This window comes from Phlebotomus papatasi, chromosome 1 (assembly GCF_024763615.1).
Source record: "Phlebotomus papatasi isolate M1 chromosome 1, Ppap_2.1, whole genome shotgun sequence".
Classification (NCBI taxonomy): Eukaryota; Metazoa; Arthropoda; class Insecta; order Diptera; family Psychodidae; genus Phlebotomus; species Phlebotomus papatasi.
In genome coordinates, this window is record NC_077222.1 from 38,192,467 (window position 1) to 38,207,065 (window position 14,599).

General features: G+C 32.3%; 1 protein-coding gene across 4 annotated transcripts in view; it reads left to right on the forward strand.

Moving 5' to 3' along the window:
- The window catches only part of LOC129799659 (protein amalgam), a 304,732-nt gene that overhangs the window by 23,580 nt on the left and 266,553 nt on the right, over window positions 1–14,599 (forward strand). For 2 of the 4 annotated variants that reach the window (XM_055843761.1, XM_055843762.1), the window contains exon 2: window positions 5,771–6,667. The exons of the other annotated variants lie outside the window; for them this stretch is intronic. In XM_055843761.1, the coding sequence (XP_055699736.1) occupies window positions 6,544–6,667 (124 nt within the window). In that variant the 5' untranslated portion in view covers window positions 5,771–6,543. The remainder of the gene's footprint in view (window positions 1–5,770; window positions 6,668–14,599) is intronic. 4 annotated transcript variants of the gene reach the window in all.

The following is a 14,599-nucleotide window of genomic DNA, read 5'->3' on the forward strand; positions in this document are numbered from 1 at the left end:
AAAAATATTAAAGTTCAATTAATGTTTTTATAAGCAGTAAATCTATTGAAAATAAGATTTTGTGGTCAATGGTCATATAACTTTACTAAAATTCTGCGTAAAAGTACAGGAATTTCTATTTAACAATTTAATTGCAATCCAAAGCAAATTCATGAGAGTATCATCAACTAAATCCAATTTATATATTTTATAATTTTGGGATCTTTAATTTTTGTTAGGGGTTTAATTTAATAGTATAATATATTAATGATAATAAATAAAGGAAAATGAATATTCAATTATGTATACATTAATATTTTATGTGTAAATGAGTATATGCCAATTGCAGAATATTTATTAAAAATCTGTTCAATATTTATGTAATCAAATAAACGCCAATGACTCCACGCTATTTAAAGTTCAGAATTCAATTCTGTTTTCTTTTTTTCATTTTTGTTTAAAGACTTATTGAAATAATTCAAAATGTAAAATTATATTGATCATTGATCTAAATTTTCACTAAAGTCTTTACTTTATTCAGATTTTATTTAACAAATAGATTAGATAATCGCACTTATTGACAAATTTAAAAAGTCGAAATTTGCTTTCAATGTTCTAATATAATGAGACACGGAGACATTTTTTCAGTCATGAAACATTTTTCAATGGAAAAGCCCACATAAGTTCTTATATTTTTCAAAACAATGTCTTAATAATTTATAAATCTAATGAAGGAAAGAAAATCTGGGCCAACCTTTACTTAATTTTTTGTATTAATAATATAGTATCACGTTATTATTTAATTTGTCTTTTGATGTAATTTCTCTCCGGATGGATATTTACAAATGCTTTACAATTCAAAAGGAATGCTCAAAGAAACAAATTAAATGGGGAAAAAATTTACCTTGTTTTATGAACCTTTTTTTCCCTTCTATCCTCTTCATCTTGAGAGTTATTAATTCACAAGACAAGAAAAAATCTTAGGAAGATACTTAAGGGATGAGATGCCAGAATGTGATGTATTAATTATTTATTGTCCGGAGATAGAGGGAGTGTGGAAAAAAAATCCTTAATTTGCACATTCCTTTTTTTCCCTTTCTTCTACGCTCATTTTCCCCAACTCATTTTTACGTTCCTCAAGTTGTACGACACGCTAAAAGCTTCCACGAGGACAGAGCTTTGGTGCTTCTCAATATTTCACAAAGCGTAACTTTTTTCCCATGAGAAATTGCGACAGTGGAACAAATCATTCTGCCCCCCTCAAAGAAGAAGTGATGGTACTTCTTAAGAATTGGTCGTATCCAGCAGTGCACGAAAGATCAATGAATTTTCATCATTGAGTGTGTTGATGTAGCCAAATAGCTTTCATGGATCATTAAAAACGGCAATGTCGTCCGTGAGGCACACACGAAAGGATCCCAAATTTCTCCGGGCGAAGGGTATATGCTTAGGAAATGTATATGTGAAACGTGGTATGAATGCTAAAAAAAATATACTTACAATTTTAGCAAATTTTCTTTTTCCCAGAAAATGGAAATGGCTTGAGGAGAGAAAGTATATTCGCACAATTGGATAATACGGAAGAAGTCTATTGTGTAGGCAGATATAAGAAAAATCAAATTTAACTTACGCAGAAATTTATTAAACTCTAAGTAAATTTACTTAAGAGAATTGGGAAGAAAGGACTATGGGAATTGAATTGCTAAAAAAACAGAAAATGTTCGCGCATGCAGACTCAAAAACAATTATTTAGGAAATTATTGCTCCATCTGGAATGTTGCACGATGTCTTAAAGCCATTTTCACTATTTTCACTAAATAAATAGAAAAAAATATACTGATAATACAGTATAGTGGAAGGTTAAATTCCATACACCTTTCTTTCTATATTCAAACTGAGTTTTGGCACTTAGGAAATTTAAGCAAATTATCTCTGAAAAATATCGTTAATTTTATCTGATACTCTACTAATTTAATGTAAAGGAAAGGAAAGCTACCTCTTAATTTTGAGATAAATCCTTAAGCCACAAATCTTAAAATAATGAACTTAGATTTGTTGCTTAAAATAATCAGGCTTAAATGAGAATATCAACATAAGTTTTACTAAACAAATTAACTAGTCATGGTGACATTTTAAAATTTTAGATACAGAGAAAAATTTGACGGACTTGTTATAGTAGATTCTCATTCAAAATTGGAAGTCTTAATTAAATCTTTCTTTGAAATTTTAATATTCAACTTCAATTCTTAGTCTATATCTTTATTTATTAAAATTAAAGAATTATTTGCAATATTTATCGATTTTGAAATTCAAATTAACTGGCGTACAAAGGGAATTGCAATTATTAACTTACAGCTAAATTCTACTAATAATCCATTTAAGGTCAATATTAGGTACATTTCGACTCCTCCTCTCTAGGGGGTCGTAGTTCAATAGAATTTTTTGAATTTGAAATGTCGAATTTTATGACGTCAGTTTCTTTATCCGTCTGTCTGTTCACCTGTTCAGAGTCAAATGTCAACAGTCATACAGATAGCAACATTGAGATATCCAAGGACCCCACTATAAGTCAACTCACGCACTTGTGGACACTTATTACTTTCCAATACTATGTTATTTGGGTCTTATAATTTTTCTTAAGCAAAATATTAAAGAATCTACTATTTTTTCAAAATAAATATCTACCTACATATTCATTGAAATATTTGTCAGCCTGATACCAGCATTTTTTTTCTACAAATTATACGCAATGAATAATTTTATTTTCTAACTAATTCTGCCTCAGTTTCCTCTATATGTGGATTAAAGGTCTCTTTTGATTGCCCGGAAGAATCTTTCTAGCTTAGTTACTCTCTAACTAGAAAAAGCCAAATGGATATACTACGATGGAACACAAATTCGAGTTAACTTATGTCAGAGAATTGTTGAATTTTGTGAGACCATACTTTTGAATCTTATTTTAAGTGATTTGGTCAAGTATTTATAGTGTAAATGGTCGTTTTTTTTACATCGCTACTGGCATTATTGATAAAAATAGATAGATCATATCGACCGTTCAGAATAAGAAACGAATAACTCGTAGTAGTCAAATTTTACAGGAGAGCGATTTTGAAGCTGAGATTTTATATGCAAAGCATAGGATTTTTGAGATTTATAATCTCTATCAATTTGAAAATAATTATTTTTCAAGTATAATATTCCCAGGGAAGGTAGAGGGTATTGAGAAGTATCCAAAAAGCGAATAAAATGATTTTTGTAATAAATCGAATTGGTCGACTTTTATTCTTACCAGTCGATATTGGTGGATTATTTTTAAACCTTTAAGGATCACACACAGAATCAAGTCAAAAATTGGGGACAGAAAAAAATCATATTTCCTGATTTCTTAACGTAAAACATTCTTTTAGAAGGCAGTAGGAAAAAAAATTTAAGACCATGGTGCGCCAATTGTCCTTAATTGCTTAAAGCATGGGCCAAATTTCACACTTTGCATATTTAACGCCATTGAACAGGTTTTATTGTCAATTTTTTAGGGCGACGCTATTACTTGTGACCTGCCTTTACTTATGACCTCTTCGTAAAAAATTATTACAAAATAATTTAGAAAAATCTCAAAATGAATAATATTTTATGTGATATAGCACTAGCACATAGTTTTTTTTTTGTTATCGGAATCAATTTCTGTCAAAAATTGCAACCAGACCATAAGTAAAGACAGGCCACAAGTAATGCCGCATTCATAATATATTTCTCTCTTTCATAATAATAAGTAAATAATAATAAAGAAATTTAAATAATTCTCATAATAAAGAATTTTTTAGCTTATTCGTGTATGTGGAACCAAACTATTACCTGGATTATGGGATTGATACATGTCAAACTATTGTGTACGTTCCAAAAAGTCACAACATTATAATCATAGCAGACTAAAATACATTTGGTTTAATACAAACATCCAAAACGTGAACAAAATTTTAACAAACCTTTCAAAATTTAACCGATGCCAACGCGACGCCCAGATTCCTCTCGTTCAGTAATAATCTTCCCGATTTGAGAGCTCTCTCCAGTTGAGGTTTTTCCTTTGGCGATCCGACGGTAATATTAAAGAGAACTTACACAAAAAGTTGTTGGAAGTTCGAACGTTTAAACTGAATAGTTACTAGTTACATAAGTGAGCAAGTTCATGAAAATGACACTTTTCTTAATAAAATTAGAATTCAAACGTTCTGCCAACCTGAAATTCCACAAAACTATACAAAAATTCACTTTTTGCAGCAAACGTTTGCGCACTGTTGTTGACATTGTTGACGACTGAAGTGTCAAGAATATCGAAATTCGAAATGGTAGAACAGTCAGCGCTAAAGCAGCGGGTATATGAACTTGCACTTTAGGCTTCCGGTAGATTTTCGAATAGGTTTGGCTTGGCTTTGTCTCTTCGAAAGGTTATTACTGAACGGAACCATTATTTAATGTCATCTGTTCTGTAGCAAGCATTTTATAAAATATTCAAAGAATTGTAATCAATTTAGTGGCGGTTTGCGATATTTTTTCTTTATGTGGACGATATTTCGGACTGCCCGAAATATTGCCCAGTTACTTTGTTTCAGAGGGGGTCTGTGGTGCAATTGGTAAGAGCGTTCGGTTCTTGGGCGGTGTGACCCCCGGCGCAACTGTCACAGTTGTGAATTCGAGTCCCGCCCGGTGCAAACGACTGAAGCGTCTGCATGGACATATTTCTCATACACAATGTAATCTGAATAAAAATTTGTAAACCGAAAAATGTACAAAATGGCAAAAACAGCCCGGTATATCAAAATAAATAAATAATACTTTGTATCAGAAAAATGGATCTTTGGATAATGGAGAGTAGAGAACTAGAAGAGCTACATATGGCTGTCTCTGTGAAGTTATAGAATTACTATAAATACTATGATACCTTTTTACCTTGACTTTTTGATTTTTGACGATCAATATGGGTCTATCCTAAATTTTGAATTCGAACGAATTACATTAAAAATCATTCCAATTTAAAATGTGACAGTGATATCTTGACAATCAGTGTATTTGGTCCCTGAGAGACGACATTGTGATGAACATTAATTGAAAATGCATCAGCAACCAAATTATATCCATCTAACACTTTAGTTAAATTTCCCAGAAACTTTCTGCACTTACCGCAACAACCACAGCGTGAAAGTGACGGTGAAGAGTGCAGAAAAATGCACGTGAAGAGAGTACCAGCAAAAAAAAGCTCTTATACTAGCAAAAGCTCCTTTTCAGTGGCTAAAAATAATTTTTCCTGCCATAAACTACACGATAACAATGTAGATTTATATTCAAGTTGAATTATTAATAACTTTTTCCATATCGCGTCTGAAAATTCTACCTTCAGTATATCCATGGCAAAAATGGCAAAGATTCGACAGGCAAATCATAATGGATGCAAAAATTCAAATTTTTCCAACTGCATTTTAAATGAAAACTTTAATTAACAATTTTTCGCACACTTTTTTTCACCGTCTGCACAATCTACCAGTTTTGAGTGGATTTTATTTCATTTCTATGTAAACCATTTTTTTTTGTAGTTGAGCGTTCTGTGAGGAATTGCTGGTGATTTGCTTTAGTAAATTTTTGGCCAAACAATCCCAGAATTGGGCTGTTTCCCGGTGGGATAGGGAAATTAACGTCCGTTGGTGCAAATTCAATTGGCTTGATTGATTGAGAGTGTTTTATAAATTAGCTTGATGAATAATTCACAAAGATTTTCTTTTCTATCTCTTATCTCTCCCAGGTGTATGGATCAAAGGCGAGCAATTGAGATGGCAAAGGAATCAAAATCAGTGATGATTAAAAATTCACTGTGAAAACGGAAGTGAAAAATTTCTCTCTAATTAATTCTCCTGTGTGAACTTGTTCAAATATAAGAAGTAGACACAGGATAAAAAAAATAACAGGGAAGTGTGGAGAGGAGTTAGGACAAGGAAGATCAAAAAGGAGCAGCAGAACTTCCTAAAAGAGTTCTACCCCATTTTCACGTACGGGAGGGAGGTGAAAAAAGTACATAAAAGGCAAACACTGAGACAAATTTTCATCACTCGCCATCGTTTCATGTGTGTCGTGGTGGATGTGATTTCTTTTGATAAGGCACCCACACCATCCTATCCCATGTGAAAATTACTCTGCTGTGTGCCAAAAAACTTTTGAAGCTCTACACCACATAAAACCAACAAGAGACGTTTACGGTGCAGTGAATTTTCTCTTGAAAACCCTTTTGCTTTCCATTTGACAATTTTCCGCATTCGTACACACCTTTATTTTTTTGTTTTTGTCACCCCCGGGGGTGGTGAAATCTGAGCCTCTGTTGACAGACGGTGGATTTGTTCCGGGACTTAGTGTATTACCTGTGTACTCGGTAAAAACGAAACCAAAACCGAAAAATAAGTGAACGGAACAAAAAGCGCGCCAACAGTTTTGAAAAAAAGCATACCTGTTTCCCAAAATCGAGAGTATCACAAGAAAAATCTTGAAGTTCTCTAAAACTAAATCAACTGTACAGTGACAAGGATGAAGAGATCATCGGTCAGCAGTTACCGCCGAAGTGCGTCAATCCTGCGTCCAGCAATTTACATTGTGGCCATTCTCGTGGTCACCGACATCCTATTTACGGAGGCAGGAAATTCAAATCGCGGTAAGTTTGAACCCAAAATCCCTTCCCCCTGAGAAAAAGCCTCACCTGTCATTGCGGTTGCCACGTCTGTGGTGCATCAGTGAGTCACCTGATGTGAGGATTAATTGGAAAAGTGTCAAAAGTTTGACTAATATGTCATACACACTGTGACCTACAAGAGAACCCAATTAGCCCCCATTCATTTTCTTTCGCAATTTTTCACACACATCTCTGTGTCCTCATCTGGCCACAGGAATTTTCAGCTGATCGATTTCCAGAGTAGGGCTCCCACTTTTTTTCCGGTCACACCGAGGACATTGTGTCACTTTGGTCACAGAGTAATTAATTGCCACACAAATCATTTTTCACTGGTTCTTTTGCCACTGTAGGTTTTTTTTTTACAATGTTAAATTTTTCTTCTACTGAAAGCTTTCCAAATCCAATTCCATCAGCTTGCGCAATTGTTCAGAAAATCCTCTGTAAAGTTAATTAGATTTCTAGGAACTTTAGGGAGGAATACAAATTTAATTAATAAAATATTGGCATTTGGGCTTTTATTAAATATTATTCATTTAATCGCGAGTTAATAGCGATAATTATTTTCGTTATTGAAAGTGTAATTTAAAAGTAAACTAGGGTCGGAGGAACGTCTGTTCGACAGGGAACCCCTATTGACACTTTTGTCAAAATGTTGAAAATTATTTAATGTATCTAGTAAAATATAAGTAATTATAACGTTTTTTTTTGTAATATATCTTTTACTATAAACAGAGATGTTACAATTTCGTATCCCAAATGGTACAGAGTAGGGTGTCAATATGTGCTGACACGAGTTCTTAAAGTGTCAATAGACGTTCCTTTCACCCTACTGCTGAATGGACAGAGGCTTTTCTTTAATTTTAGCACTAAACGAGCATTGAAGATAGGATCGGTGAAGACGTTCTCTAAGTGCTAGAATTAAAGAAAAGATAACGATCAGCTGCGTGGTGAAGTTACCTTTATTTTTACGCTAGATACAATCTGTATACATTGATATGTGACCATTTAAGCTAAAATAAGTTTTGAACTGTCAAAAATCTATTTTTTACTGAAAAAAAAACTGGATCACTGAACTAACTGAGAACTTACTGTGTAAAATTCATTTTTTACCAATCAAAATTTATCTTTTTGCAAATCAAATTTCATTGTTTTAATTTATATTTTTACTGACCAAAATCGATTTTCTTACTGACTTCAATTACAATTTTACGAAAAATTGTATTATTTTTACTGCCTAGGCAGTTATACATAAGGGAGACCAGAGGCAAATTTTGACAAAACGAAAATTTAACTATTTTCTAAAATAAAAGAGACTAAGGCTTGATATTTTTATTATAGATAGCCTTCATGAATCTTCTTAAACTTACAAAGTTTCAGGGGATTCGAGGAAGAATTATGTAAAATAAAAAAATAATGAAATTGTGAGCCCTATTTTTGGAATATTTGGCTTACAGAAAATATCAATACTGATTAGCTCAATTTAAGCACATTTCTCGTTAAGATAGAGAAAAATAATCTTCGACAAAGTCGTAGAGGAATAAATTTCATATAAAAATATGTCTATTTAATATTTTTAACGTTTGCGAGAGTAAAACGTCACAAATTATCCGAAGACTGACAAAATTTGCCCCAGCAATTTTGAATCTACATAAATCTACATAAAATCGACTTTTAGAAAATGATTCTATAATCACATTTCTTTCGAGATAGAGAAAAATAGTCTTCTGCAATGTTATAGAGCAGTAAATTTCCTATAAGAATATACTCATTAAGAAACGCTTTAAGTTTTCTTAGAGTTCGTGAAAGAATTATGAGTTTTGACAAGTTTTGCCTCAGTCTCCCCTACTTAACTCAAATTAGATTTCTTTACTTTCCGTTTTTTTATAGATCGTTTAATTTTATACTGGCCATTTGTCTATTATATATTGTATATTTAACAGAAGAATTCATCACAAGGGTGATTAAATTTGATCTTACGAGAGATCTTCGGTCACAAATAAATATAGTTTATGCCTTTATGCAACTGTTCAATATTCTTTTTATTATGACACGTAATATATGTTGTGAATATAATTTAAATATTTAAATGGATTCGAAAATTTTTGAAAGGTAATTTGCAGTTAGAGAAATCTACAAAAGATTAAAAAAAAAATCTAACGCAAACTATGATAAATTTTCCATCAAAGATGCACAATTTTTAATTCAATCTCTTGTGAATATCAAATAAAAATTTAATATGCATAGCATAGAGAGAATTCTCATTCTCAGAATATTTTCCAACTTTAATTTATTTTAATGAAACAAACTATGTCAAAAATTTGTTTAGAATTTTATTTTTCAAGATGAAATTCGTATTAAAACAATTTTTCATTAATGGCTTTTCACTCTACAATAATTTAATGCAAATTCTATAAAATTTGTTACTGCTAGAACTCCAGAGAGAGAGAGAGAGAGAGAGAGAGAGAGAGAGAGAGAGAGAAAGCAGTATATATAATTCCTCGATCTTGAGTTATATTTCGACTTCCTAACTCCTAAGCACTCAGGTTTTAGTAGAATTTTGAAAATCTTAGGTTTCCATTTTTTTTAACGTCACGGTGTGTTCGTCTGTTCGTCCGATCCGTCCGGATGTCGCCAGCTCTAGAGACCAAATGGTTCAAAATAGAGACTTGTACACATCGGGGGGCTCCTCCATAAGTCAACCCTGGGTTCATTAACGTGATTTTCCCCCCCACTTGAAAACGATTTGTGCTTGAAATCGCGTTCTGTGATTTTTTTTTTCATTTTTGAATATGTTTTAGAGGTAGTCCAGGCGGACATTTCTTTCATATACGAAAACACCCTTGAACAATTCCTAATAACGGGCTCTCAAGATCAGAGGTTAAAAAATTTCTATTGAGCGCATTTGTAAACCAAATGGGATCTCGATTGGACACATTGGAAAAATCTTGGAATTTCCAATAAAACTCATACGGTTCCAATCAAATGTGGACCAATAATGAACCAGTTTATAACCGATAACTAACCGAATATTATAACCTGTGTTGTCGAATTTCTCCTTCGGAAACTTATTTCTTTATTTTCTTCGAGCATAACCGTATCAAACTACTGGAATTGGCACTGATTTAAGTTCTGAAATAAAAGGGGGATCAGGCATGAGAGCATCACAAACCTAACCTTAAATTTCACCTGAGTCTTTAAATCTTGCCCTCTTAGAATCTTCCCGGATTCCCGCTTTCTTTCCTTGATTACCCTATATATAATATATATAGAAGGGTCCCGGTCAAAATCCCGAAAGCCAAAATCCCGAATGGGCCAAATCCCGAAACCCAAAATCCTGAATTCTTAAAAGTGTCACAGCTACTCCCACGATTGTACCCGCGCTTGCTGGAGGCAAAGCAAATTATTCTAAACATTTTCCTCCATGTAATTTTATCCCTATCAGGATTTTGAACATTCGGGATTTTGGCTTTCGGGATTTTGGCCTTTTCGGGATTTTGGCTTTCGGGATTTTGGCTGCCACCGATATAGAATCCTTTTAAATCCCCTACTTCCGTTTTCTTTAGTTTCCTAGTTACAGGTACTTTCTAACTGTTGAGTTCAAATTATTTCTCGTAGACGTCACTAAGAAACTCTGTCACAAATCCTACAAATAAATCTTGAGTGAAACGTCGAGTCTAATTTCTCTTAGTTTTTACTTACAAAGCTTATAAATTTTCGGCAAATTCTCATTTCTAAATTCTTATGTCTGTCATGGACGAATTCCCACCAAAAACAGGCATCACTACGTTTTCACCTACATGGCTAATCTACAAAATGTCTCTCTCTTTACAAATCTATAAATTTGAATTTCAATCTGCAACAACCGGTGTATCTTAACTTAACCTAATGGTATCATTTTTGGGCTTATTGGAAAGGGTTTGGAATTTCTGTCAAAAATCGGTTCCAATCGGTTCTGAACCAGTAATTAACCGGTTTATGAACGGTAAATAATTTTTATTAAAATCATAATTATTATTTTTAAGCTATATTGGGAAATTCTTTGAGTAATTTATGAAGCGGTTTTAAATGAAGCGGTTATGAATCAGTAAACGCTAAATGTTGCTAAAGTACTTTTGAGGTATAGAATCTCATTAGTTTGGGCATGTAACACTTTGTCACTCCTAATTAATTAATTATTTGCGTGAAAAGAATTATGAATTCGGAAACTGTTTGAATATTTGAATTGTTTGAAATGATAAAAAATAAAGAAGAAATTGGGATAATTTTTGTCTAATGAAGTTTTTTTGTTAATGAAGTTGTTTTCGTTCCAGCCACTGATGAAGGCTTGGAGACCGAGCCGAAATCTCTGCGATAAGTTGATGAGTTTTCCCTGAGTGTAGTATTTTTCCCGACGATTTCCGGAACCCCCACCTCGTTTTTTTTGTTTGTTTGAAGACTCAGTTGTAAAATAGTTAAATGTTTAGGAACGACATTCAAGTTAACTAAGTCCAAATTATTTCTCATGGGCATTGAGATATTTGAAAATATAATATATAGCACGTTTCTTAAAAATTTAATTCGCTTTACCAAATTTTTTATATTAAAAATTTATTCATATCTTGAAACTGCCTCACTTTTCCCTAAATAAATATTATTAGTAATTTCAGTGTAGTATTTTAGGATACAGAAGGTTTTTAAACAATCTGAAACATTCTAACTTTCTCTATTTAAATTGCTTAAGTGTTTTTAAAACTAACAATGTTAAGGTCAAAATTGCTTTCAAATTTACTGTGTGTCAATTTAATGTTGACATACATACATATGTCTGAACCTGAAGGAATGATGTTGAACTGAATTTGGGAAAGAATTCCACTGGGATAAGGATTTAATATTCCGTGAAACTTTCCAATTTATCCAACTCATTTGATACGCTGTGTGAGACTATTAGAGGTGGATTAACGTTCAAATTATCATTGCATGATGGTGCAAAGGACAGTGCAGTGAATTGTTATTTACTAATTCAACAGAATTTGTAACAGAAATTTGCACTTGGAGTTATCGTTGTATTCTCACACCCAATTTTCCATATTAATAATGTATTGATTAACGTGCTTCCTCCGACCAGATATTTCGATTTTCCTAGATGGAATGTTAGAGAGAATGTTTATTGTTTTCAACTAATTGCTACAACACCATTGCTGTTTATTAATTTTCAATGCGATGGAAAGGATGCTGATCTATTGTGCGATACGTTGGATTAGAGAATGCCTCATGGGTGTTTATCTCTCAATGGTAAACATGAAATAGTACAATGTATTAACAATAATGTGAAAATATCGATGCTAAGATTAAACACTGACATAATTTTGAAGGGGATGGTGGGGCTCTTTCACACTATACACGACTTTCTCATTTTTTTTTAGAAATGTACTGAATATTTCCTGCATACCCTTAGTCAATGTTTCTCACAAAAACGATTTCAGAAAAATTAGTAAAAACAATTACCCTCCTAAAGGTAAACATTTATAAATAAATAGAAATTGCGAATTAATATAACTTTTTCTTTGAATTTTAGTTAGATGGAGAATTTCTTCTTATTTCTGTACGGAAAACTTTGTATATAGTTGTTGATAAAATTAAATAAAACCTATCAATACCTCTTGCATTTTATGTTCATTAAGAAATGGAAAAGTTTGTTTTTAGCAATCAGAAACCATTCATGGTGAAATCACTAACAGAAATGCAAAACAGATATATTGATAAAATAAAAGTAATGAAGTATGATGAAAAGTTAGATAAAACGTAAACTTTACCAGGGAGTTTGAATTAATTTCTTAACGTGCTCTCTAAAAACTGTGTTGGAAAAATGAGAGAAACTATATGTTGAGTAATGAAAAACTCTTTTGTGTTCTAATGATTAATTAAAAGATGAAAAAGTTCAGAAATTAGACCCTTTCAACTAATTTAAGTTGAATTTTTCATTTCATGAAATTTTTCCATTTCCAATAATTGAAATTGATCTTCATAAACTGTCCTGCTAAGTATTATTTGGTAAAATAAAGCTAACAGAAAGGCTTGCAGAAAGATTAAAAATAATTTTCAAATTTATTGACATACGTCTTATTCCCTTGTGATGTTTATTAAAAAAATAAATTGACATATCTTTTCATAGAAATCAATTTTAACATAATGTGATTAACGTTACAAAGTCAGAACGATTGAATGCAAAAAGTTCTCATGCACTTCAGCAAGGCAAAGTGAAAAATGACATTAGTCATTAGAGCTTTTGCTTGTGACTGGTGTGTGTAAAATCAATTTGCTATAAGTTAATTGAATTAAAATTACACACTATTTCTGTGAAAACTACCCTCTTTTCTTCCTGATGAATAGCTTGGGAATAAATTAGTGTCCGTCGTCGAGCTATGTAGCCACTTTTTTTTCACAGAAAAATCGAATGAAAGGATTAAAACGACAGCCAAACGGATAGTATAATTGCTAGTCTTCTCTGTGTTATATCAAATTGATAGATTGTTGCCCATGTTGAGCTTTTTACCCGCCACTTTTTTTTTTACTTGAGCTAAAACAACCTCAGAGACCTTAATACTATTAAAGTGTACAAATCATGTGTGATATATTGATAGCTATTAATAAAACGGGAATATAAATAAAACGAAATATTCACGACATTTTTATACTCCATCTCCTCAATTAATATCCAAAGGGGTGGATTTATTAAAGTTCTACGGAAGCTTTTAAGCTGAGCTTCTTTCATAGTCACAGTCGCAGCTATTGTGATGCTACCACTATGTTGAATGAGCACTCATTAGCTAAGTGTATGTTTCCGAAATTATTGCTTTAACACTAAGGGCAGAATCACATTGACAGTAAAATGCTCACCGTCACCGTCAAAGCCCTCACCGTATTTCGTTGATTTACGCATTTTCATTGTAATTTTTACGCAAATTCTCAATTAACGTGTTACATTATCTCATACTCGGTGGCACTAGGTGAAAATAATATAAGAACGAAAATGCGATAAACGGTGAGCAAAAATACTGTACGAAAAACTGTAGCAAAAAATCCTACAGTTTTTTTTGCTTACCGTTTATCGCATTTTCGCTTTATTTATTCAATTTTCTTATACTATTTTCACCTAGTGCCACCGAGTATGAGACAAGGTAATATAGTAATGGAAAATTTGCGTAAGAATTGCAATGAAAATGCGTAAATCAATGAAATACGGTGAGGTCTTTGACGGTGACGGTGAGCATTTTACTGTCAATGTGATTCTGCCCTAAACCTACCGACCGTTTTTGGTTGTTTTTCTGTCAAGTGACAAACCGCGGTAGGGTAGGACACTCAACAAATTTGTCTTGGAAAAGAGCAAAAAATGAAATTTAAGCACTGAAAAATATATTACATGCATATTTTAAGAAACTCATTAAGTTTGATAGTGACATTGCACCGTTTAAATATGTGTTAATTTTAAACCGGTCAATTTGAGCGGGTTTTGGTAGGTTTAGTGTTATAAATAAATAGGAGCTCACAACTGTTGAATTTATAAAAAACTAGATGAGATTGTTAAAAATTTCATCTAATATTTCAAAGGGTAACTTATTGAAAGAAACCCAGAAAAACCTGGGTCAAAAAGACTTAAAAATTTAATATTTTTTCTAAATATCTTTTAGCACAATGAAAAAAAATTCAAGCTCTTGGGTGTCTAAAAATATAATCACTGAGAGAAATCCGAAAAAGTTATAAAATAACATTCCGGAAATGTTTATTTTACCCAGCAGTATTGATCCGAAATCGGTGTAATTATTATGCTTTTTAGGTGTATTAGGGTTTAAAGTTATCCTTTTCATGTTAATTTTACCCTTAAAAAGGCGTAAAATTAACATTAAAAAATCTTGATATAAAAAGTGTTAAAGTTAT